Source organism: Triturus cristatus, chromosome 9 (assembly GCF_964204655.1).
Source record: "Triturus cristatus chromosome 9, aTriCri1.1, whole genome shotgun sequence".
In the NCBI taxonomy this organism is placed as follows: domain Eukaryota; kingdom Metazoa; phylum Chordata; class Amphibia; order Caudata; family Salamandridae; genus Triturus; species Triturus cristatus.
This window is the reverse complement of record NC_140592.1, coordinates 733,445,267-733,472,287: the sequence shown is the minus strand read 5'-3', so window position 1 is coordinate 733,472,287 and position 27,021 is coordinate 733,445,267. Positions and strand designations below refer to the sequence as shown.

The 27,021-nt window shown below is 45.0% G+C and overlaps 1 protein-coding gene across 1 annotated transcript in view; it reads right to left on the bottom strand.

Annotated features, from left to right (window-relative positions):
* Nucleotides 1-4,545: 4,545 nt before the first annotated feature.
* Nucleotides 4,546-27,021, bottom strand: part of LOC146798646 (uncharacterized) — a 172,492-nt gene continuing 150,016 nt past the window's right edge. The window contains exon 2 of the mRNA XM_085625966.1: nucleotides 4,546-16,609. Within this exon, the coding sequence (XP_085482092.1) occupies nucleotides 16,257-16,609 (353 nt within the window). The 3' untranslated portion in view covers nucleotides 4,546-16,256. The remainder of the gene's footprint in view (nucleotides 16,610-27,021) is intronic.

Here is a 27,021-nt window from a genome sequence, read left to right as displayed (position 1 = left end):
GAAATCATCTTTCTGAAATACAGGATATATTTGGTGACCTGTCCTAATATGTCATTTTTCTTCCCCGTTTTCTTCCAAATTATGCAAAGAAACGAGCTTGTTGTCAACAGCAAAACGATCATGTTGTTCAGTCTTAAATTTGTCAGTGCAAGGGGCATCCTTATCCATCGTTTAAGAAACAGTAGCACTGTGTGAATGGGTGAGGCTGGCTTTGTGAGATGCATAACATATTACTTCTCAATGGTACGTAGATTTGAGATAACTATTCATTGTAGTACTCACAAAAACCTTTGGACGTTGAATTAAGCACAAGAATGTATATTGCAATAACATTTTTTTGATTGGTCCGTTCATTTTAGCTTCAACGTTCCATTGGGGATTTACACTGGGCAATGTACAGACCGATGTTTAGTATGGGGTTAGGGACTGGAATATCCAAATTAATATATATTTTTTCTTGTCCTCTTGAGGTGCCCTTTGGAAATTCACAGCCATTGAGAAAGCACATTTCTGGAATTTACAACATTTGAGCAAACAGACAAGCGCTTCCTGTGATTACAGGAGATCAAACCAGGCTCCAAGCTGCGTTTACGGCCTCCACACCCGCTCTGGCAGGAAGGGCAGCCTGCCATAAAACTGCAGCCAGCCTTCATCTCTGGGGTGGGGGTGACGGGAATGTAAAGCTATCAGCTGCTCCATGTGACTGTAACTAGAAACAAGCATTTGCAATGCAATAGGTCTCGCATTTATACGAGTTTGAGCTATTGGCATTGTAAATGACAATGCCTTTTATTTATGTTTTAAAAACCCACACATAAATAAAATGCATTGCCATTTACAGTGCCAATAGCTCAAACTCTTAACAACTGCGAGACCTATTGCATTGCAAATGCTTGTTTCATTTAGGTGAGCGTGATTCGGAAAGCTCAGGTGAATTTCGGGGGCTAGGAGTGAGTGTGCAGAGGAGTTTTGTGATGGTTGGCGAAGGACGATATTGTTTGAGGCAGGGTTGGACTGGCCTATAGGCAGTGCTTTAAATGGATATATAGAAGGGCTGATACTCACTATCCAGAGTACCTGTGTGCTCCTGAGAAGTGCCGGTAACCTCCCATTAAAGGGATTGCAGTACTGCTGAGAAGTGCGGGTATATTCTTCCTTTCAAATTAAAGAAGTGCAGGTACTTAGTACCGGACAGTACCTGCCAATTTAAAGCAGTGTCTGTAGGGCAATCGACAGTGCCGGGAGGGCTGATCTGACAGGTTCGTTTGTGGGTCGTATTTTGGCTGTTTATTTGCCTGTTTTATGGTTTTGGTGGGTTTGATTTTACTGTTGATTTCCTTGATATTACCACAGACATTCCTTGCAGTAAGCAAGAATGCATACAGTCTCCAACACCATCCTAGAACACCTATATAGCATGTCTTTACAAGTTCAAAACTGCCCCGATTTGCAAATTTGGGCTTCTCTTTTAGCTTCGCTAACATGGGATACTTTTATTTTGGTTCCCGGGCCTATTTTCTGTCCCAGTACGGCCCTATTTCAGGAGGTATTATATCATGATTCAGGCTCCCAGATGTACATTTTACTGGCTTTTACAAATAAGTAAAGGAATAAAAACAATTGTTTCCCTGGATGTAATATTTTTTCAAATATGACTAAAGCCAGAAAACAGATCTTTTTTGTGTGGTTCCAGTACTGTCAGTAAAAACGACCACACCAGTAGCTATGCAGAGACGAGTAGGGTAGTGAAAGGGGAGAAAATTACCTAATTACGTCTGCAAAACACTGGAAGTGCACGTGTACATGCTACAATGCTCATGTGTTACTTATGCTAACCTAACAGGCATTGAAGTATGAATATATATTTTTTATTGGTTAAAAAAATACAGAAAAATAAAAGTTGAAGGTTCATATTTTTCACAAAAAACAAAATAATAAAAATATATAAGCCCATATAGTCTGACCACAGAATAAATTTGGATAAATACAGACGAATGTGAAAAAGAACTAGAGACCCTATCAAAATCTGTGGTTACAATAGATGGTGACTGTTGGGCCGCTGGCAGCCACACTCTGTGATTGGGCTACCCTCGTGCGGGAGTTTCACCCATGGAGGGGTGGGGAGCGTTGCACAGGGTTCGGCTAAGGTTGGAAGAGCATTTTGGGTATTGGAATATTGGCAGTCTACTGCTTGTAACCAATTGTATTGAATTAAAATATACCTAGCCCCCTCCGTAGAATCCCCCAGGAAGGGTTTACACATATGACTTGGTTGTGCCTCAAGATTCAGGAATTCTGGGGTAGGTGTTGTGTAAAGTTCACACAGTCATTGGTAAAAGACCCACAATAGACTGAAGCAGTGTCTATTGAGGCTAATCCACTAACCCAAGAAAGGGAACATGAGACACAAGTTTGCTGCACTAGGGGTCATACTGTCTCCAACCATTCATATAAAAGTTGTATTTTATAAAGTATTGCATGCAATTAAATGTTTTTTTGGTAATATTGGCACAAATCAAACATTAAATAAATATATTAGAATTTATCTCCAACCACTCAGACCCAACATAGCTAGATATGCAGAAACTGACAACACATGTGGTAATCCAGATGCAGCTAACCAGAGAACAAACGAAGACCTGGCTGACAGGAAAGTGTTGCTCCACGTTATACACGGCCCACCAGAAACTAGGCCGCCATGACACTGATAAACAAAATTACATAGCATTAAGTTATGACACGTTTAAGTAATCCAAAAAGAAAAAAGACAAGACGAATCAAATCAAATACGGGACCAGGGAATAGATGCGAAGCCCATAAGTGACTACAGTAGGACTGGCGTGAGTGCTGATGTGAAGAAGGAATACCTACCTTCAGGAGACTGACCAGTGTTAGGCCAGGGAGCTGCTAAGGCCGGGGGAGGATTGCGGAGAGGAGTCCTGATAGATCAGCCATGGAAATTACAGATCCCAGATGCAACACTTACAGATGCTGCAAAGTACTATTGTTCTATTGTTCTGTCTGTACTGGATAATCAAACACTCATGGATTTGTCATCACGTGGTTGGGTGGTTTTCTGTGATGTTACTTTGATTAGCATAATTATATTGGTGTAAAGTTCTTTTTAAAAGAAAGTAGATTTTCATGATTCTTAAAAAGAGGAGAATATTCTTCCAAAAAAGGATGTCTACAATATTGCCCACAGCAGCCGCGGCCCGTGGAGGGAGTTCCGTGGGGCGGAAAGGCGGGGCGGGGGAGGGGCAGGGTGGAAGGTACTAAAAACCAGAATATGGATAATTGGAGGTAATTAAACAATTAAATAAATAAAACGAATTTCGTTGTGCGCCCTGCATCGCAAAATGTACCCCCCACCCTGCCCCTCCCCCGCCCCGCCTTTCCGCCCCACGGAACTCCCTCCACGGGCCGCGGCTGGCCCACAGTAGTTGCAGTCAAATACCTCCCAGATATAGCGCATGTCACCGCTGATGAGACAATCATCAACAAACATTTTTAACAAACATAGTTGCACTCAGCATATGAACAATATGGAAACTCCTATGTAGACTTAAATCAATATAAGCAAATTTTCTTTTTTTGGTTGTCTGTGGAGAATGTGAGGGATTAGAACTTAATGCTCAAAGCAAAACTCTTTAAAATGTGTGAGAATCACATTAAGCTATCGCGTTGGACAATGTGTCATCATGTATAGAAGAGGCTTTGGGGAAAGTAACTCTCTAGGTGAAATATGGAGTTTTTGGGTCAGCAAATAAATGACCCCATTGCCAAACATTCCTCAAATTACCAGCCAAACTCCAATCCCTGCCAACTGACTTGTAGAGTAAGGGACTTCAAGGATCAGGTGTGTGGTGGATATATTTGCAGACGATCCCAAAGAGGCTCCCTGTCCTCGTGATCTCATATCTCTCTATATCAATGTTTTTCAGTTTGCACCATGTCAGCTGTAACTGGTGTGCTACTCGACTAGATTAAAGTATGCTCTGGCAGAAGATATTCCTCACTAATGTGGGAGAAGATACTGTGTAAGGTTTCTGAGACTGTTCTGCGTATTCATTATGTATAACTAATGATTTGACTAATCATTCTGGATTTTTATGTAAAGCGTATATATATTTTTTAACTACTGGTTGGTGTGTTGGTCACGGTTTCTGTCAAGTAGGTATTCCTAATCCATGTAATGGAATGTTCTGGGTCCCAGTAGATCAGTGGCCAGGCTTACAGCAAGGCAACCTAGCACAACTGTTCAGCCAAATAAAGCCCAATAGTTACCCTTGAAGTCCACAATGATGTAATTTCAGTTTATTTCCCACCCAACAGAAGATTAAATCAGAGCACACTGTGTGCAAGGAAGTAACAGAAAGTAAGAGTCAGAAACAGAAGAGATATGTCGGAGGATGATTATTACAGCAGAAGCTGGTATGTGAGGATTTGCCTTGACAAATCTTGCAGCAACCCTTGTGGTGCAGGGGCAATACTGAGCTAATTCAAAGCACACTCTTAACAAAATAACTGAGCAGTCAAAACGAGTCACAGAAAAAAGTTTAATTGTACAACAGGACCTCCTATGGAAAGAAAGCTGAATTACAAACTGAAGTTTCCTTTGGGAACTAATTACACTTCAGACTGTCTGTTGAGATCGAATTTTCCTCTAGATATTAAGCTCCCCTTCGTGTCTGCAAAATCTATATACAATTTCTTAAATAGATGCAAAACTTTCTCAAATAATTTATTAGATTTTTGTTTTTTTTAAATCTAGTCCAGTCTCTTCACAACATTATTTCCAGAGGCTATGTGAAGGTATAGGATTAGCCACTTACTTAATGTAAATAATTGTCAATTATTTGGCCCTTAATGATTATACCCCCCACGCCAAATGTGGCAGGTCATCCTAGGTACTGAGCTTGAAGCAGATATAACTTAAGGTACACCAGCTCAGTATTATTTATTAAAGGATGGCTCCTTATAGCTACCACTTCTGTACCATCTTCTCTCTTTGCCAGATTCTTCTCTTAATTAGAGATCCTGGTAAAAAGTCTAGTATTCGCCTGATAGAATAGGTTTCTCCTATACTCTGTAAATGAACGATGTCCCTCCCCTGCGGACAGGAATGGTGTTAAAGTACTCAGCATACCACACTCATTCATGCATTTGGTTGCAGTTCTAAAATGTACTACATGAGAGAAGCTGAGAACTACATCGGTTCTTTCTTGATCCCCCAATCTTCAGGTACCAGTGGGGAACGATGGAGAGATGCTGGGAATCTGGTTGGCTTGGTCAGAGTCCAACCGCTCATGTAGAGTGAGTTGTGACCAGGTCCCCCCTTCCTCTTTTCTGTTCATGAAGGAACACATGGAATTTTTTTTACAGAGAAAATTACAGTTCACACAGAAGGTCAAGCGAAGCCAAAGACAGAGTGCACCCAGAACCCCATCTATACTTGCCTCCCCTAAATCAGTCCATTAGTTTGAGTGGAATGCATGACCTTTGTGGTGCCGACCTGACACTGGGTTACCTGGTAATCCTTTGCTGCTCCAATGGAGTGCTTGTGAGCGGGTGAGCCCCGAGGTAACCTCTTCCATTGAGGGTGAGGAACCACAACGACCAGGATCCTTCATGACGGGGGAGGAAAACATTAGGGCCAACCGCCGACAAATCGCGGCCGGAGGAAAAGACACACCCACCTCTCATGTCTTTCCGTCCTTGAAAGTGAGGACCACCCAGGAAGAGGCGTCGTTGTCCAGCGGAAGCGAAGCCTGGAGCGGGGAGTCGAGTGCGGAAGTGCGAGTCACCCAGCAGAAGAGGGAACGTGAAGACGGCGACCAGAGCAGAGACGAGGAAGAAGAAGCAGACGACCACTGGACCAAGGAGTGGTGGCGTCCACCGGAGGAAGCTGAAGAGCGGCTGCAACTCAGGAGAGTTGCGGCGGAGTCGGTGAGTGACGCTGGTTCAGGGGAAACCGGGGAGGATTAGACAAGGGGGGGAACGATCGCATTTCGAGACAAACGCAGTGAGGAAACCTTGATAAAGATCGTTGGCACATTTTTTAAAATTGTTTGTTTTGCACCGCGTTGGAACCTCCTTCACACAAATCTACCCTTGTGCTCCTCCACATCACCTCGCATTTCCCTAGTGTCGGAACAGTAAGAAAGTCCTAGGGCTCACCGGGTGTTGGTGACGGGAGTTATAATAATACTAGCTCACTGCAGAAGTCACTGACGGCCATCATTGTTTTTCCCCTTTTACGAGCCTCCGGTCAAGGACACCACCGCGGACGAAGCCGAGCACCAGTCGATGGCCACCGGCCTTATCATTGAAGATACAGAGACGACAACACCACCAACCCATTCTGAGGACTCTGAATTGGAGGAAGAACAATCCCCTTCTGTCATACAACTCCGAACTGTATCACTTGACAATAAAATAACTGTTGTTAGACAGGATATAAAGCCTCCGCGTCTGTATATCCGACCTGCCCTCCCACAATTGGTGTCAGAAGTGGGATCCAGCGGAGACATGGAGGCTGCGCTGGCGAAAATGGCGGAGAACCAAGAACACCTGGGTAAAGTGATGGAGAGGTTTCTCAGCGTAGTGGAGGAAGACCGGAAAAAGATGCAGAAAGTGCTGACGGGACAAGGACAGGCTCATGAGACAGCAATGGACAAGTTCACCGAGGCCCTGGGCCATCAGCGAGGACCCACCTCCCTTCCGTCCATGGTTCTACAGAGATATGTCAGTGGGGAAGACCCAGATTTTTTCTTTAATAACTTTGAGCGGATAGCCATGGCGGCGGCTTGGCCTGCTGACAAGTGGGGACAGTACCTGGGACCCCTTCTGTCAGGGGATCTACAAGCCTCCTATCAGGCTGCGACAGTACAAGGAACGGTCCCCTACGCTGATATCAAGCAATGTATTATGGAGAGACTAGGAGTCGATGATGAGTCCTACCGGATAAAGCTCAGGCAAATAAAAGAAGGCCCCAAGAAACCACACGGGCTCTGTACTTCAGGGTGAAGGACATAACAGACAGGTGGCTGAAGCCTGCCACTACTGACAAGGACGATATCATGTCCAAGATATACCTGGAACAATATTTGCCTTCCCTTCATCCTCCCATACAGAGATGGGTTAGACAACAAGCCCACCTCACCCTGGAGACTGCCGTAGAAATAGCCAGCGCATATAATCGTGCCCAGGAAATACAAAAAGGAAAAGACGACTCCCCGTGGAAAACAGGCGGTTCTGGAACACACCGGCCTCCTATAGTAAAGAAATCGGAACCCGTGACCATTGTTCTCGGACCTCCTGGAATACCAGTGTTTAGACCCCCACCACCTGGACCACAGTGTTTCCATTGTGGAGGGATGGGACACATTGCTCGATTCTGCCCCCAAAAGGAAGAGCCCATGGAAATAGGGATGGCTCGCAATTATTACTGTTCCTCTTCGGAGAAAAGGCTTCCCCCTTATCATTGTAGAGTAACGTGAACGGACAACCCACCATGGCTTTGGCTGATACAGGATGCCGACAAAGCATCATCAGACCCCAAGACCTAGAACCCTGGATCGGACCCATTGACGGGATCGTGGCTATTGGTTGTGTCCACGGTGATACTAAGCAGTATCCCACCACCAAGGTCCAAATACAGCATCCAAACGACCCTGGCACCTCCTTAAAAGTAGGACTCATCCCCAATTTGCCGGAACAAGTCATTCTTGGGAATGACTACCCGAACCTACCACAAATGCTAAAGCGAGTCCCCGAGATGGAAGAGGACTGGTGGGCCACAGCCCCCTTTTCTGGAGAAGAAAACCAGGAGTGGCCAGAATCCAAACCACGGAAAAGCAGGAAACAAAACAGAGCAAAAAAAAAGAAGAGTCCCTACAGCGTTGCCTATCTTACCTGACGAAAACCCCTGGGAAATGGATAGAAACATCTGTGCCACTGACCGGGAAGATCCTGTGTTGCAAGAAGCTTGGAATGCCGCCCTAGACCAAGAGGATCCCCTACATGTAGGTCCTTATTTTTTGTTAAAAATGGGTTACTGTATCGAAAAGGAAACCCCACCCAGACACCCCAGTTACTGATTCCAGTACCCTTTAGAGACAAAGTGTTATTTCTAGCACATAGCCACCTGTTGGGGGGTCATTTCGGGGCCGAGAAGACCGAGAAACAGATAATAGAGAGGTTCTATTGGCCTGTTATTTACCAACAAGTAAAGAGGTACTGCCAAGAATGCCCCGTCTGCCAGAAAAATAGCAGGTATAGACCCCCCCCCGTACCCCTCCACCCACTCCCTATTATAGAGGAACCCTTTAGTAGAGTAGGGATGGTTATCATAGGTCCCCTATTACCCTCTCGAAGTGGGTGTCGGTACGTGTTGATCATAGTGGACTATGCCACCTGGTTTCCGGAAGCGATAGCCTTACGCCGTCCAGATGCTACCAACATTGCAAACGCCATGATAACAGTATTCTCGAGGGTAGGGTTCCCAAAAGGAATTTTAACAGACCAGGGAACTCACTTCATCTCTGAGGTTATGAGACAGGTGTGCGCACAGTTACGGATCCATCAGATCCGAACCGCCGCTTACCACCCCCAAACAGATGGGCTGGTGGAGCGGTATAATGCCACACTAAAGACCACGCTTAAGAAACTCCTAGCCCTAGAAACAAGGAAATGGGAGGACATGCTACCCCTGGCCCTGTTCGCTATATGATGTAAAGTACAGAAAAGTACCGGGTATTCTCCTTTTGAGTTGTTGTTTGGTCATCAGCCCAGGACACTACTGGAGATGGCTCAGGAGAAATGGCAAACCGAAACAAATAACACCAAACCCTTTGTCGAATATGTGTCCAATCTTAAGACCCACCTAGGACAGATTAGAGCCATTGTCCGAGCTAATCTAGAAGAAGCACAAACTGCACAAAAAGCACAATATGATAAGAAAACCAAAGAGAGAGTCTTTGCAGTAGGTGATTCCGTACTACTTATGATGGCTTCTTCGGACCATAAATTGTTGGGACAGTAGCAGGGCCCCTACATTGTGACAGAAAAAGTAACGCCTGTTACCTACTGTATCGTGATGGATCCGGCTAGGGGCACCTCCCAAATATATCACATCAACCTACTGAAGAAATGGGAGGGGCCCTTACCGACACTCGTTACCGAGGCGGAGGCAGCGGTTCCTTTGTTTGTGCAGTGTATGGATCCAGCACTTCCCCCGCCCTAAAGAAGAACCTATCGGACGTTCTCATGCCTCTCTGTGACATCTTTTCTTTGACTCCTGGACTAACGTCCATGGTAGAACATGCCATCAAGACAAACCCTGGTAAAAGGGTACGTCTCAGACCGTATAGAATACCCGAAGCACACCGAAAAACTATCCTAGAGGAAGTGGAGAAAATGTTACAAATGAACATCATAGAACCCTCCATCAGCGAATGGAATTCGCCGATAGTTCTCGTGCCAAAACCGGACGGTTCGGTACGTTTTTGCATCAACTTTTGAGAAGTAAACAAAATCTCGGAATTCGATACATATCCCATCCCAAGAGTGTACGACATGGTGGAGAGAATAGGAAAGGCCAAATATATCAGCACTGTTAGACCTTTGTAAAGGGTATTGGCAAATACCCTTATGAGACCAAGATAAAGAGAAAACGGCTTTCTCCACACCAGATGGGCTATACCAATTCAAGGTGTTGCCTTTTGGGTTACATGGAGCTCCGGCTACGTTCCAAAGAGCCATGAATCAGATCCTGCGGCCCCATGAAAAATACGCTGGCGCATATATAGACGACATAGTCATCTATAGCGATGATTGGGCTCAACATATGTCTCACCTGTCTCTAGTAAAAAAAGCTCTAGGACTACACGGCCTTAAAATCAACCCAGCCAAAAGCCGTCTAGCAGCCCAAACGGTGCGGTACTTGGGCTATTTACTGGGAAAAGGAGTCATTAGACCACAGGATTCCAAACTAGCTGCTATTTCACAAATCCCTTTACCCAAAACGAAAAAAGACCTCCGAGCCTTTTTGGGATTAGTCGGTTACTACCGACGGTTTATTCCCAATTTTTCCCAAACCGCGGCCCCTCTCACTAATTTACAACAGAAAACCGTAAACACAGAGGCAAGACTAGGACAACCCTCACAGGAGATTTTACAGGCCTTTGAATCACTTAAGAACTCCCTAACATCAGATACAGTGCTAGCCAGTCCTGATTTCTCACTCCCTTTGGTCCTCCAGACCGACGCCTCAGAACAAGGACTAGGGGCCGTCTTATCCCAGGTGAACAAACAGGGGGAGGAGAAGCCCATATTGTATATCAGTAGGAAGTTGTTTCCAAGACAGCAAAACTATGCTGTTATTGAGAAAGAGGCTTTGGCCATCAAATGGGCTATAGAGATATTAAGATACTACCTAGAAGTAAGGGAATTCACCCTTTTTACGGATCACGCCCCTTTGGAATGGTTGGCACGAAACAAAGGAAACAATGAACGAGTGCTAAGGTGGTTTCTGGCATTGCAACCCTACAGATTCCAAACACGACACAGAAAGGGGTCAGATTAAGGAAATGTGGACTTCCTGTCGAGATACCCACAAGACAACACCCCTAGTGGTAAGACAGCAAGGGGAAAGGGATGTGAACGGGTGAGCCCCGAGGTAACCTCTTCCATCGAGGGTGAGGAACCACAGCGACCTGGATCCTTCATGACGGGGGAGGAAAACGTTAGGGCCAACCCCCGACAAATCGCGGCCAGAGGAAAAGACACACCCACCTCTCATGTCTTTCCGCAGCACAACACAGAGGTAGAGAGGGGAGGAGTTGACACCGGAAGCGCTGTTGCGCCGTCCTTGAAAGTGAGGACCACCCAAGAAGAGGCGTCGTTGTCCAGCAGAAGCAAAGCCCAGAGCGAGGAGTTGAGTGCGGAAGTGCGAGGCACCCAGCAGAAGAGGGAACGCAAAGACGGCGTCCGGAGCGGAGACGAGGAAGAAGAAGCAGACGACCACTGGAGTGCTGGCGTCCACCGGAGGAAGCTGAAGAGCGGCCGCAACTCAGGAGAGTTGCGGCGGAGCCGGTGAGTGACGCTGGTTCAGGGGAAATCGGGGAGGATTAGACGAGGGCGGAAACGATCGCATTCCGAGGCCAACGCAGTGAGGAAAGCTTGATAAAGATCGTTGGCACATTTTTTTTTTTATTGTTTGTTTTGCACCGCGTTCGGACCTCCTTCACACAAATCTACCCTTCTGCTCCTCCACATCACCTCGCATTTCCCTGGTGTCGGAACAGTAAGAAAGTCCTAGGGCTCACCGGGTGTTGGTGACAGGAGTTATAATAGTACTAGCTCACTGCAGAAGTAACTGACGGCCATCATTGTTTTTCTCCTTTTACGAGCCTCCGGTCAAGGACACAACCACGGACGAAGCCGAGCACCAGTCCCTAGCCACCGGCCTTATCATTGAAGATACAGAGACGACAACACCACCAACCCATTCTGAGGACTCTGAATTGGAGCAAGAACAATCCACTTCTGCCATACAACCCCGAACTGTATCACTTGACAATAAAATAACTGTTGTTAGACAGTATATAAACCCTCCGCGTCTGTATATCCGACCTGCCCTCCCACAGTGCTGCATGGATACTACTAGTTATAGTCAGTGATATGGGCTCTGCCTGACTCACCGGAGCATATATCATCGGACTCCTCATAGGGATCATTCATAATGGGCCACTGAGGTAGCCAGGGATATTCTTATGCCTTTGTTGTTTCCGGAAGGGGAGTAGGGCCTGGTGTGGTCTTTCGAAACAGAAGGCTCCGTAAGACTCTGTTTTGATCAGTCTCATGAGACCGGATTGCGTGAAAGGATAACATGTGGCATTCACTCAGAGAAATGTAAAACAAGAGGTTTCTCAGGTTGTTTGGCTAGTGCCGCACCACATCCATCCAAGCTGCAATTCAGAGCACCCTCCTCCGAAAAGTAAGAGGGTTGGTGGTTCAGATTATTTGTAACTGTACGCTCCTAGCTTTTGAGGAGCCACCTGGACTCTGTCAATAAAGAAGAATTCAGAGAGCTCTAAGCTGTTGTGGACCTCGGAGGCATTGGCTCTTCACATCCCGTAGGCACTCCCTTAGGCCTTGGGCTGACATATCGAACCGGAAGTCTTAAACCCTGTCATATGAAAAAACCCTCAAGTTAGTCCTCCAAGCACTCCCTGACTAGGACCAAGTGCAGGTTGGTGGTTTCATATTCTTCCAGGGAGAAAATCCAGAGGTTGCACTTGAAATTGCTCTTGCTAGCAATCTGAACCTGCCTAAAACCAGACAGCAGGTGCACAATACTTTTGAGGGGTCCACAGTTGGATACCACCTAGATATATTTTGCAGGAGTAGATACCCAAGTCAACTTGCTAAGTGCACATAAGGGAAATTTAAGGCTCTCTTGGTTCGACGTGGGTTGCATAGCTACATTTCCAGCAGGTAGAGATCTATGCTGCTGGTCCCCTAGATTCATGTAGCACTAGTACCAAATGGTTTATAATTAGGGCTTCTGGTTTTATGATATATTATGTTTTTTTTACATTTCGATCTTTATTTATCCATATTTATTTTTTGGCCATCTTATGGGTATTTATCCATATTTATTTTGTGTTTTGAGAATAAATGAGGCTGTAAAATTATTTATTTCCAGGTTTAACTCTTGGATGTGCACTCATTCATGAATGCCTTCACATTTTAGCAAATTAAGCAGCACGTATACCAGAAGACTACACTCACAGTTAGATATTAGCATTATAGTACAAATATTTGTAAACATATGCCTGTAATTTTAGGAAATCTCATCCCTTTCTTTTAACTCTCCATGCTGTCTATCCGCTCAGCTTTTGTCTGGAATTCACGAAATACAGCGTGGAGTCTCTCACCAGAAGCACATTTTTCAGCATTTTTCCAATTTTAAAAATAAATACAGACAGGAAACACATCGTTTTCAGTCTGTAAAACTGGAAAACCGGAAGCCTTATTTATAATGGTGGGTATGGATTTTGTCACCAGGTACAGTTACTCAGAGGTTCTGATAGAAGTCATCATCAGATCAGTAACTGAGGCACTGGTGCAGGCGTTTGTCAGGGTCAGCTTCTCTGAGGTTATCATCTTGGCCTAACAGCACAGTAGCCGGGCAGAGTGATAAGGGATCTCTCGCATATCTGTGACGTGAACCACTAATTACCATCCCAACATGAATGGGTTCTTTGAGAAGATTAATGAGACTCTAGAAAGCATGCTCAGGGCCGCCGAAGAGGCAGTGGGAGAAGTAGTCTGCCAATCTCATTGTGCCAACTGGGCTGTGCCACAGGAGCCCAATGGTTCTCTTAGCTCCGGAGTGAATGTTGAGTGAAGGGACTGCTACAACTCAGCTGAGACAGTTGTGAAAAAACTGAGATCAATATATGGCTATGGTACCCTCTGTGCTTGAGATATGGGAACAGGAGTTTGTCTTTTGACACATGAATAGCTAAAGGAGAAAAAGCAGGTGTGTTATGACCAGCATGTCTGGGTCAGCCTCTAGTAGAAGGGGCTGGATGTCTCACTGATGCAGAACCACATGTATAATGCCTGAACTGCCCCCTTCCCCACCAACAGGGTCCTGAAGGTCAGTGACAGCAGCTGTATGACTGTACGAGAGAATAAAAGAGATGCTCATGGTTCCATCATGAAGCATTACCATGGGTATACAGAGGTGGCCCTGCAGGTCTGGGGCCCACAGGACTCAGAGGAAAAGGGGACATCGGCACCAGATTTGTCTCCAAAATGCCAGATATAAGGAGACCAAGACAAAAGGACCAAGGCATCCAGGCAGCATGGTCAGGTATAGAACACCTACTGCATACAGGTTGTGGGCGAAAGGAGCTATAGTTGTAAGAGTAATTGTGAGTTTTTAAGGAGCAGAAACTGTAGGCGGCTGATTTGCATGCCAGCTCCTGCCCACTAGAGGAAACCATTTTTAACAAAAAAGATATAGTCAAAGGGGACACACCAAAACATTATTAGGAGGCCTGCTAGGGCCTCAGGTCCTTCAGGCTCGCTGTTGGGGATCCAAGTGCGGAGAGAGCAGGGGTAGCAGAAAAAGGAGCAGTGGAAGGAGCGGGCAGAATGGGGCCAGAGCAAAGCAGGGACAGGAGAAGGTGGCGGAGCAGAATATACGTGAGGAGCAGCAGAAAGAACGGGGCAGGGTGGAAGCGGCTAAATGGCCACAAGGGACGATTTACAACAGCAGTTTGTGTCCAGTTTTTCCCAGCAATATTGCACCAGTACTATGGTGGTTGGTCTGCACAACAGTGGCAAGGCAGCATTGTCAGGGGAAGGAGGTGTGACGTCAGTGCGGCCTGCTCTCTGCGGCTCTGTTGAGGGAATCTTTTTTGGTGGTTTTCTTTCTCAGCTAGATTGCTTTCAGGAGATTTTTTTAATCAGAGGTATCCAGCTGAAATAGAACACCACAACCCATAATTATGATAAAATTGTTGTACCATGATTAAACTGTCTTTAAGTAAGATAGACTGTGTTGAGTTCGTCTATTGTATTTGGATTTAAATAACTTAGAGAACAAATGTCACTGCAACATATATGTACAGGCCGTGGTAAAGTACCACAAATGCCAAGCGAAGTGCCGAAGACATGTTTGCAACACCTGAGCCTAAACCCTGGGAAAGACATCAGGCTCTGGGTGCACTGAAGAGGTGCGGACATGTTCAAAAGCAGTATAAAAAACAGCCTCTGGGAAGATATGAACCCAGAACTTTAAAGAGGAGCAAGGAATATTTTGCTACAAAGTCCTCGCATCCTAACATTCATGCCCAATTTCATGCCTAATGTATGGCTCCCCAAAAAAGCAAGGGGAGTATAGGCGAGGTCGAGGAACCAATGTTTTTTTCCGTCAAAGGTTTTGCCGCTCTACTGTTAATATAATAGATTTCTGGGCTTGAGTAATCTGCCAGTGGCCACTATGTCAGTGTGCTCTGTAGGTCCCTACACTCTCCCATAAGCACCGAAGAACTATAAACTTGTGTTAAGCGTGCAGTCTTGTGGCAGCGAGGACTGTTGGCAGATCTCTGAGACGTTGGCTGGTGGAATCGAGTGCAATTGGTCACTTCAGTCACGCTTACATATCACACACAGCCGATGACCCAGTCCAACCAGCCTTTCAGAGGCTTTGGACTGTCTGACGTCCATAGTATAAGCCAGACTATATCCAGGAGTGCAGCTCTCCAAAGTCGTTTCCTCATCCAGGCATCAGGAAACAGACACAGTCCCTTAGCATCAAACACTGCCCATTCCTTCATGCAAACCAGGATCCGTTCACAGGGGTCCAGTGCATAGTTCAAGATGCTGCATTGTTGCACTCTTTCTAAATATAAAACAAAATCCCGAGACACTCCAGGGATCAGATGTCTCTTGCCTTCAAGGCTCAAGCAGCAGTCAAACTCTCAAGGCACGCACATGGCCTTCAGAACAGAGATATCCTATGGGTGATGCAGATCTTACAGTCTCAGGTTCCAGGTAGCAGAGCCATTCCTCAGGTTACACAGGTGGCTTCAGACCTATATTTTGGGTTTATTTATTGCCCTCCTTTTACCTCACTCAGACCTCAGAGACCTCTGACAGCTGAACTATGGTTTTGGTTCACTAAGACATAAAAGGCGTAGGGATTTCACAGGAGGATAATCTCTCCATTTAAATGGTATTCCATGTAGGTATCTCTGACATCCGATTAGAGTAGAAGATATATGCTGATGTCTCTTGCAAGGCTGACAAATATTGTCACTTCATGAGGCAAAGGAAGATACTTCTTGGGAAATTCTAAGATTCCAGAGTTCTTCTTGTAAAGTAGAGTGAATGGGAATTCCGTGCTTGTGGAAAACCCTCCCAGTGTTGCCAGAAGCGCTATCCAGTGGTTTCTCCAGAAGCATCATAGGCGGGAGTCAGTGCAGGCCAAGCCAGGCCTGTTGAATTGATGATCCTGGCCAGACAGCTGCTCTAAAAATTGAGAATCTCCCCTCTCCGGGGTGATAAGCCTTGCCACCCAGTACAGTTCATGGAATGCCTGCCTGCAGTTCGTTCTCAACATCAAGGCTATGGATTTCCTCATCATTGTCGCACCTTGGAGGCTGATGGATGTTATCTTGGTTCTTTACAAATCCTACATAACATTGGTTGGAGCACGGCTGCCCTCCCGAAGCCTACCCACCTGGCTGGCGCGTGCTGTCCCAGAGAGTCACCAAGAAGGGCGGACACTTCGCAAGGGGCCGGCACAAGGATTGCCCATCGCACAGTGTCCGGACACAGAACGTCCCAGTGTTTTCAGATGCCTTGAAGGGCTTTGTTACTTCAAACCTCAGCCCACAGCCTGGGCTCAGAAGGCCAGTGTCACCCAGCTGAGGCCGCACAAGCTTGAGGTGGGCGGAAGGGGCAGTAATCAGGAGTTGGGCAGGTTGTGCCCCAGCTTCCAAATCCAGCACAACGAAAGCCCGGATCATCTTCTCACCTTTTCTACAGCGAAGGCGCAAAAGCCAACAGGAATTGTTTTCGTCCCCTAGAAAATGAAACAGAGGAGTCAATGCCAAAATTCTAGGACCAAATGTAGCAAATCTATAATAATAACAATAACAATAATAATGTTAGTCTTCATCTACCCAGCACAAATCACAAAGTAGATTGTGTCTTTGATTTTAAATCATCAGGAGGACGAACAAAAGTAACATTTTTTACAGACCACAAGTCCTTAAAAATTAAGCGGGGACTAATTAACATAAGCTATGCACAATAACTTCTCATGGAATAACTCTTCATGGCGTGATCTCACAGGAAACGATGTCACAGCTCTATTATATTCTAAACGGAATAAGTCTTAGTTTTGGTCAACTCGGAAATACAAACTTTATTGGATATATTATACTTTAATGAAAAATATGCATACAATGTAGATATTCCTATCCATGCCAAACATCCTTGCCTACCTCTGTGAAAGTGAAGCACTGAAAACTATAGGTACGATATAAGTTTATGCTTATGGGCTAACATATGAATATATGAACATTTAAACATGTTCTAAGCATAAAAATAAGAAGTGCACATTCCTTGATGTACAATTAAACATAAATTAAAGACATGTATACATTTTATTACAAAGTTACACCTTAGTCCTTTATCTGTAAATTCTTCAAGTTGATATCAGGGATAAAAGGAAGTCAAAGGCATTTAGTTGCAATACCTTAAATATTACACGGAACAACATACCTAAAAAGTGAAAAAAAAATATTATAATTCATTTTTTCCTTAGTAAATCATCAGTTTTCCACGGATACAGTGTCACGACTTGCTCCCTGCATTCTCGTGCTCACCACCAGGGGGCTAAATTGTGGGACTCTCCAGTGTCATAATAAGCTTCCAGACCACCCCCCCACCTTCATGCATATACTGACTTCCAGTCATTTGCATTCTACTTGCAAATTGCCATCCATTCCTAATCCATGCTGGGTTTTGTGAAAGCCAGCCTGCTCATGTTTGAAGCCAGCCTGCTCATGTTTGACACTCTGTTACCTAGAATTCCCTGCGCACTGCTTCGTCTCCACCCCTGAAGGCCAAGGATGGGTGGATGAATTCAGCTCATCTGTGGATGGCTGTTGCTAACCTGCTCACACCTGATGTGTGTGATTACTGTGAGCTCGTTGAAGCCCCAACTCCCTTCAGTCCAAGGTTGGTCATTGTAGCTGTGTTCTGGTGAGATCGATCCTTGTTTCCTGAGCTTCTGATATTGCTTGATTCCTGATCTATAGTTAATCCTTGTTTCTGAGCTATAGCTATTCCTTGAGCCTGAATTATGTTTCCCGAATACCTGAGCTATAGTTATTCTTTGATCCTGTTCCTGAGCTTCTGATATTTCTTGTTCCTGATTTGCACTGCTTGCAGTGCTCTCTTGACTCCTTGTTTCCTGAGCTGTAGCTATTTCCTGTTTCCATGAACTAGCACTACATGTAGTGCTACCTGGACTCCTGAGCTATAGTAATTTCCTGTTTCTGAACTAGCACTGCCTGCAGTGCTACTTTGACTTTTGAGCTTTTGCTCAATTCTTGTTTCTGCTCCAGCACAGCCTTCAGTGCTACTGTGCTTTCTTTACTCCTGATTCAATTCTATTCTAGTATACCCTTGTATCCTCTCCTTCTGTATATCCCTTTCCAGTCCCTGCTTTTCTTCCCATTTCCTTGGTTCCAGTACCTAGTTTATAGTTTTTCTATTCCTGCTGTCTTGCTTCTGTTGCCTTGTATGTTTGTTACTTGCTTTCTGCCAAGTGTGCCTTGTGATTTCCTTCCTTTCCCGTTAAGCACTCCTCCTTGCTAGCTCCTTGTCTATTGTGCTTGTGTTTAGTTCTACCCCCTTGCTGTTACTGCCTTGCGTGCTACTGTTTGATCGCCAGGATCCGTGGCCACAGCTGACAACCTAGGTGGTATTTCTTGCTCGCTGTGAGTATTGTATTTGAGTTACATTTATCACATCACCATAGGTATCAGCTCCACAGACCCTGTCCTTGCATGCATATCCTATATGCACCGGCGGCTCACCGAGGGAGTGCTGCGGGGCGGGGAAGGGGCAGCGTGGGGGGTAGTAAACTCCGGCATACGGCGGTACGGAGTTAAGTAAATAAATAAATAATACAATTTACATCGCGCGCGCTGCATTGCCGAGTTGGCGATGCAGCACGCGCAATGTAAATTTGTTTTATTTATGTAACTCTGTACCGCCGTATGCCGGAGTTTACTACCCCACCCTGCTCCTCCCATCCCCTGCCGCCCCACAGCACTCCCCAGCGAGCCGCCACTGCCTATATATGGGTATCTGCAGTCAGTATCTGTAACAGCAATTGTGGGTGAGGAACTTAGCTTCAGTCTTACTGTGTGGAACCCCTGAGTGCTTTACCCCACTTTCCCTTTATTGGTAACGTTGTTGTGTGTATGTGTACATATGTATATATGTCTGCATGTCCATCCTGGGTGTAGTTATTCGGAATGCTAAATTGCCTCCTGAGTGCCCATTTTTTGAGTCTTAGCCATCTTGTTCACTTGTACAGGCTTTCCCTTTGAATACCTTTCTCCTCTGACTTTCTGTGTGATCCTGGGCAGCACTGTACTCCCCTTTCTGTGTACATTTTCTACGCAGTTCCCAGTCCTTGCCCAATTCCCTGACTGTGTTCCTGACATAGTCCCGGACAGTCCCTGACAGACAGGGCATTTAAGCTTTGAAGGACTCACTTCACTAGGCTCTTGATTTGGATTATAGCAGAGAGAAGCAGTAGCCTTTCTGTGTCAGGGCACTGCCATCCACCACCCAGCCGTCAAGCCAGTGGCAGAGGCAGGATAGTGCCAACCAAATAGTATATGCTCTGTGTCAACCACCACCAGCTGCCCCCCAAATCCTTGCCATGTCGGGATTGGGTCACAGCACTTGCCGCCTGATTTTGACATAAACTGTCGAAGTAGACGAATGTTGGTGTGTTTCGTCGATTACATAGGATAGCTCAGAGCAGGTGGTAGTCATTACCCCCTCATCTAGTCCAACTCGTCACAGTAGTTACTTAGTGAGGTTTTTCGGCCTCCAACAGAGCAATTTCCGCACCTAGGGATCAAAGAGCCTGCTCATAAAGCGTGTCTTTTATTTCTTTTGATTCATACTATATATATAATACGTACTTCCTCCTGCCCCTCCACCTCCTGTATGTACAAAGTCCAGAAGTTTGGACGTGCACTATGGGAGGGATGTGTACTTGAGCACTCAGAGGAAGGTGATACCATTGGACCACAGGGAACTGGACTACCCTTCAGTCTCCTCTTGGTACCTAGCCTGCACACTGTATGTAGAAGGGTATCATTCCCACCAGGTTGATTAGGAGAACACGGAACATAAGCATGGCAGAGTTGGCACCACAAAGCATTATGCCACCTGTCTGCCATGACCAGGCAACCCCTGTTAGCAAGGGCAGTTATTGTGACTTGCATGGTAGGGTGCGGGACAGAGTGGTGGCAATGTTCAAATCATGTATAAATCAAAAGTAAATAAAATGGGTTGGCCCTGGTGGTTGGTGTCTTTTAATAGTGGTGGGGCATAAAGGCTAATCCCAAATTGGATGTAGCGATTGAGTGAAGAGAGCCAGGTCAACTGTTCACATGAGGGCCCTAACGCCAATAAAATTCTCAACAATTGAGGGCAAAGTGAATAAGCGTGTTTTCATAAACAAATTGTTTGAATAACTAATGTTTTAAAAAGCAGTTCTCAAAATGTTCAAATACTTGACTGTACCCTCATCTTTTTGCAGCAGTAAATATTATCCCAGGTGCAATGCAGGGCTCTCTGCAAATGTAGTGATCATGTTTCACCCTGATGTCTGATGGTGCTGAGGGAAAATGAGGAGAATGGCGTGGAATCGAGATAACAATTTGGAAGTGAAAGAAGCCGAAAGGAAGACGGATGGGGAATAAGAGGAGATTCAAAGGAAGAGAAGGATGTAGTAAAAAATGGGAAGGGAGAAGAGAAAAGTGTTAGAGAAGACGAACACAGATTTGATAGGAAAGAAGAAAGCCTAGGGTCAGAAATCCGAAGTTGTCCCAAGGCAAGTGTCACAAAACTCTCTAGAAATCCAACTAGATTAAATTAAACCAAGTCTTCCTTTTGTGTTTTTGCTTTTTGTTATGTTACATTTTGAGTTACATTACTACAAGTGCCAGGATGCAAGTAAAAACCGGAATGGACGAGGCATTTCCTGATTTGTGGCAATTTGAAACCTGAGGGGAAAAAAGACGGTGAAAACGGGAGGGGCAAAAGGGAAGCGAAGAATAAGAGAAAAAAGAAACTGAGGAATGGAGAAGAAAAAGGAATAATGGAGAGATGGGATGTGGAGGACTATGAAGAAATCATATTACATGAAGAGTAGAAAGGAGAGAGGGAGAAGAAAATGGTACGAGGACCCAAGCACACCCCATAATGTATTTTATAAATATATACTACAGCGGCTAATCCTTGCTGATGATCTGAGAGCCTCGTTGCTGCAGCAGTGGTGGGGGATGAAGGATGCAGTCTCTGACAGTCAATCAAATGCTCCTTCTTTGCCCTAGGTGCCAAAAAGTGAATAGTAATTTCCATCTCCCTGACAAAGGTAACGGGTGGGGAGGGCAGCACCGAAGTCTGGAGATTGAAGATCTCATAGAGATTGCCTGTCCTCTGACGTCCTCACTATACAGTACATTTGAAGCCTTACAAACCCTGTCGTCTGGGGCCAGAATGCTGTAAAGAAGTGAATTATATTCAAACTTTCCACCAAGAATTTGTACAGGTTCATGTTTAAAAAGACATGCTTGGGGCTCTCTGAATGTAGGTGCAGAGCACAATCTCTCCATAGAAAGCAAAAAGTGACTCCAAAGCATTTGGTGGGTGAGAGGTGGTCGCTGTCAACAGCATTCGCACTGTTCACGTGAAGGTCAATTAACATGAGCGAGTTCCTTTGCGGGAATCCTTCATGGTGCAGTTTTCAAACTACTTGATCTTTGACTGAAAGCCTTAAAGTTGAACAGCCAGAGCAGGGGTGTCACGTGGCTAGGTTAGGCCCAGGAAGAAACACTGCCATTTTACATATATACGTTTATAGAGTTGCCTTTTTTTCCACACAATGACTTTTGACTCAAATTTGCTTGACAAAGCAGGATTGGTTTTCCTTAAACCACATTGCTTACAATACCACTTCGTAATTACACTATCACGACACCTTGAATAAAATGTGCAAATGTTGTTCCTTATTATCCGTCCATAAGGCCACAGCGCTATCACAGAGACAGTAAACAATGTCAGCTTGACTGAAACCTCGACACAAAAGCATGGATTATATTGTTATAAATACACACTTTCCTCTGCGCTTAAATTAGAGGAGCCCTTTGCTTTCAATGCTAGGTCATCAATATTGTTGCCGTTACAGCACAACTGATTCCTGTTTACACTCTACAAGGAGGGATGTCTAACTTGTGACCAAGACGGAGACCTACATACCTTGTCTCCAGTTAATGGGGATTTAGATCATCCAGTAGGGGTTCCTTGGGAGAATACCCGCCCTAGGCAACTAGCTTAAGTAGCTCATAGTAGGAGTACACTATACCCAGTACTTATATGCCAGCATATATACACTGTTCTAGCCTTATGGTGAAATTGTTCATTCTTTTCACTGTCCTCATATTGCTAATCACTTTCGTCTGCTTCTATCTATTAATCATTGCAGCGCATATGTTTTATACAAGAAACACAATGGTTCAATAAATGTTGAAAAAAAACCTTTGTGTATTTCTTGTATATCCCTTTGAGTGAGCTCGAGTGACTAAGCGAAAGGGTTCTAGATCTGTTACCACTATTCCCTGGGGATTCAGGGTTGTCATGTTATGAGGTTGTCCCACCATTTTCTACCTTGCCAGGTTTAGTGGTACTTATGGTGGCACTGTGAGCTAGCAGGACGATAGGACAACATATCCTGAGGGGATGCATAGAATCAGTCTGGCACCATCCCAATGTTTATGTTGTCCAACAAATGAACAGTTCCTACTGAAAAGTGAAAACCATATGACAGGGGCACATCTTCATTGGCTGCGGGTTTGCGGGCGGGATGGTGTCTGATTGGCATGTAACGCCCCATAAATAAATGTATTCTTGGCATGGTAGTTGGATCTGGGGCCCAGAGTCGGATCTGCTATGTCTGTGCTGGTGTTTTTTGCAGTGCGCTAAGAATAAAAGACAAAACAGTGACCTTTGATGTAAAACAAGAGGGAGAGAGAAAGACAGAAATATACGACTGGTGGTCGAATTTCAAAAATGAAACCAGATAATCTGGAATCAATACTGGCTCCCCTACTTGCCCAATTGTGTGATCCTAGCAAACATTTTATTTCACAAAGCCTCCTTTTTAGGTCTCGCTGAGTCAGCGCACATGCGCTGCTCGGAGAGACTTTAGTAGGTGAGTTTTCAAAGTGCTGCTGGCTGGCGACAAGCTTGCGTTCACGCGAGCGTGCAAGCGTGAACCGCCAGCTTTCAGCACCATCTGTCTTTCCTCTGGCTTGATCCCTGCCTCCGCCCCTCCCCCAGCGTTCGCGCTTACAGTGTTGCAGTGCATGACTACCAAGGTTACCAGGCCTCAACTGTTGGCGCTGTGCTAACAAACTTAAAGGTACACCTTGTCGATGGCACGAGGCGCCAGGTGCGTTGAACCACAGCAGCCTTTTATTAGTATGTCCGGAGGCGGGAGAATTTGCTAAGGAGGGCAGTTTGGAGGCTCCTTGAATGTGTCTACGGACTTGTTTGTACACAGAGGTTTTACATTCCAGGACATATTTAACCCCTTCTGCTCGGCTTTTACCTTTTAATGTCCATTGCATAGATCTGCATTTGACATCATCTGCAGTCAGAAGTGCCTTTTAAACTAGGTCCTGGCAATCTTCCCGTACTGCACACGTGAAGCAGCATTTAAAACATGCTGATCAGAGCCTAAACTTTAAGAATTCAGGTGAAGAAGTAGAAGAGTTATTATGAAGGCCATTTGGTTTAAAAACAAGAGATGAAGTCTTGGATGTACTACAGACGGAAGTGGATAAGTTGACTAGAATCAAGCAAAATAGATTCATATCACTTTTTATGGGGGAGTACTACTGAATCATTTGTGTGCAAAGACTATCCTACAAGGATTATAAATTAAAAATATACGGGTAATTTTAACTGATGACCCGAAAAACATAGGAGATTTTAGTAGCATTGGTACAAAGCGCTCACATGATTGGATGTTTATCTATTAAGACAGCACAGAGAAACAGTAAAAGAAACAGATTAGAAGCAATTAAAGGGCTGCAAGAGGCAACCAAGAGAAATACTGCTGTTTCTGATGCCATTGTAACAAAATCAACAAGCATTGGCATAGCCAATAGGTCTCGCTTTTGGGACCTTAGAAGTTGGTATGCAGCACAATATCCTTGGTTCAACAACATCAACTGTTGCATGGCTAAACACTTACAAGGTTCCAAAAGCGAGACCTATTGGCTATGCAAATGCTTGTTCTATAATATCACATAGAACAGTTCCTTTAAATACTGGAGATCAGGATGTGTGCAGGACAAGCACCTCTTATGTTTGATTTTAAAGACTATAATGTTGTTCCATCTATACAGGGGCGTAGCTTGGTCAGTAAGGTTGGGGGGGGGAGGGGGGTTGAGATTCTGATTTCCCAACAACCATGCTGGGTTGAAATACATTATTTGAGAAGCAGGGCAGAAGGGGGCTTAAGGAGCAGTAGGAAGGGAGAGGAGTGCAGATTGTGATGGGTACTTAGAACTCAATTAACCATTTTAAGACTTCAAGACTTTTAAAATAGATAAGAGGGTGTGTGTGTTTTTGTCTGCATGTGCATATAAAAATCCAGAGTGAAATCTGACAAACACCTCACCATACCCGACTTAAACCACCTGTACCCAACTATTTACTACATAATACATTTATTAAGGGGTGTAACACCCCAAACACCCCTCCCCAAAGCCATGCCCCTGCATCTATAATAATAATCTTTAGGGTTTACATGACCACTGACTTGCCTCTTAGTTCACCAATAGCATTGCTGTTGATGGGCAAGCCATTAATGTTTCTAAATTCATGTTTAAAATCTATCACTTTTAGCAGTGATATATTCTGATTTACTAAAGTAAAACTCTTCCTCATGTTAAAGAAAAACACTTTTTTTAATTTTGAAGAGACTGCCTCACATTTTTACGTTATGTTTGTTGCATGATACAAATGGCAAACATTTTCATGGCTTGGCTCGTGCACGGACTCTTAGAGTCAAGCCAGACTATTGGCTTGGCTCTTGCTCGGCTTTCCATAGTATTTTTCTGCACAACCACCTTTATTTGCAACTCAGGCGTAATACATGGGGCTATCAATCACTTGATAATGTGAATTATAAAAGCCGAGGACTAGAAACATGGAGCTCTGTCTGCATGCATGGATTTGACAACTACCATCAAGGTTTCTTAAAGCAGAGACAAAGAAGTGTGTGTGCAGTGAAAATGCATTTAAAATAAATGATCCCAGGGCAGGAATTCCAGGCCGTTGTGTTGTACATAACTGTAGTCACGAGTTCCCAGAGAAAACTACCAGGCCCAGTTTGGGTGGGTAATGGTATAGCTTCGGTGGGTGAGGTTTGGGGTGTGACACCCTCCAAAACATTCTTTGCTTGGTAGTTGAGTCTAAAGGCCCTGAGTTGGGTTTGTTATGTCAGTGTAGGTTTTTCTTGTTGTTCTCATTTCACTAAGAGCTTTTAACTTGATCATTGCTTTGGAACTGAAGCTTCAATATATATAGTTACTGGTTTATCAAAAAATACCAAACACAACAAGATGATGGACGGAGTGCTGAAACTTTTCAACCACTCACCCCCAGTCAAGAGATCTGGGTTTAAGCCATCGTTTGCTCACTTCACCACCGCAGTTTGGACCCAGCCATATGCAAATCAGTCTTGACCCTGTTCCTCATGGGAACATTCCAGCCCGACTTACCAGGCCAGCATCCTGGGACCGGTTTCGGAGTTTAACCCCTGGTCAGCCAGGCTAGCTTGAATCCAGTGGCACTGCGAGCAAGGGACTCACATCCTTGGCCACTTAGGGCAAACAAAGCAAACACAACAAGATGTTGGATGGAGTGCTGAAACTTTTCAACCACTCACCCCCAGTCAAGAGATCTGGGTTTAATCCATCGTTCTTTTGCTCACTATGCCAACCCAGTTTGGATCAAGCCATATGCAAATCAGTCATGACCCTGTTCCACATGAGAACAGTCGAGCCCAACCTGCCAGGCCAGGTCCTCCCTAAAATATCAAAAAATAGGAAATCTGCACACTCAGAAGTACTGCTTGAATGGGTGCAAATTTACATCTTCCTGTAATTCACAAACATTGGCAGCAGTAGGCTTAGAATCTTGCGGCAGTTCCATGTTTTCAGGCATACTACTGGCAATCACACACGCAAATGTTGAAGGGATGAATGCTTGCAAACCAGTGGCAATCACTCAGGGTAGTATTCCAACCCATCATTTTTCGCCCACAGTGCCAATTTAGATGGAGGCACACTTATTGCAAATCTGTACTGACCCTATTCCTAATGGAAACGGTCCATACTGTCATTGGTCATCTCACCCCTTCACCTTGTAGCCCACTGCTTGTTTAGATGGGAAATTTAAGATTCACACTCCCTGAATTTCACTAAGTTACACCCCTGAACCAGAGCCTGCACACATGGCGAAGACAGCTCACCTGATCCACTGCATCTTCTTACACACTTACTGCTGAACCAAGGGAAAGATGCCAATCACTGTGTGGCTTCAAATAAATAATAAAGCCATGCAGTGGTGGCTGCGTTGTAGTTGCTTTTGTCTCTACAGTGTATGCACAGGGGTGCTTCCCAGCAGAACATCCATGCCACAGAAAATCCTGATGCCACTGTCATGCACATAGTTGTTCATGCGCTGATCCCTGGTGGAATACAATTGTTCACCATGTTGCCCTCTGCCCTCGACCTGCCACCCCACACTCCTATGTGTTCCTGAAAAGCAACATGTTTGTTCACGGTGCTGTCCCTCAGACGAGAGGCCTGCCAGCCACATTTACTCCAAGTTTGTTCCCTACTCAATTTTCCACCTCAAAACATGCACCCCTAACACACACAATTGCTCATGGGGTTGTCCCAGAGTCGAGAGCCCAGCCTGGCATACACTACAGGCACAAACATAGAAGATCCTTGAAACGTGCTCAAAATGACCAACATCAGTATAGTTTGCTGAAATGCAACACTCACTCTGCAGTGTGAGCACATCAAAAGTATACAAATAACAGTGACGTAACCCAAAATGATGGGGGCCCCCTGAAGGAAAAGGGCCCTTAGTCTA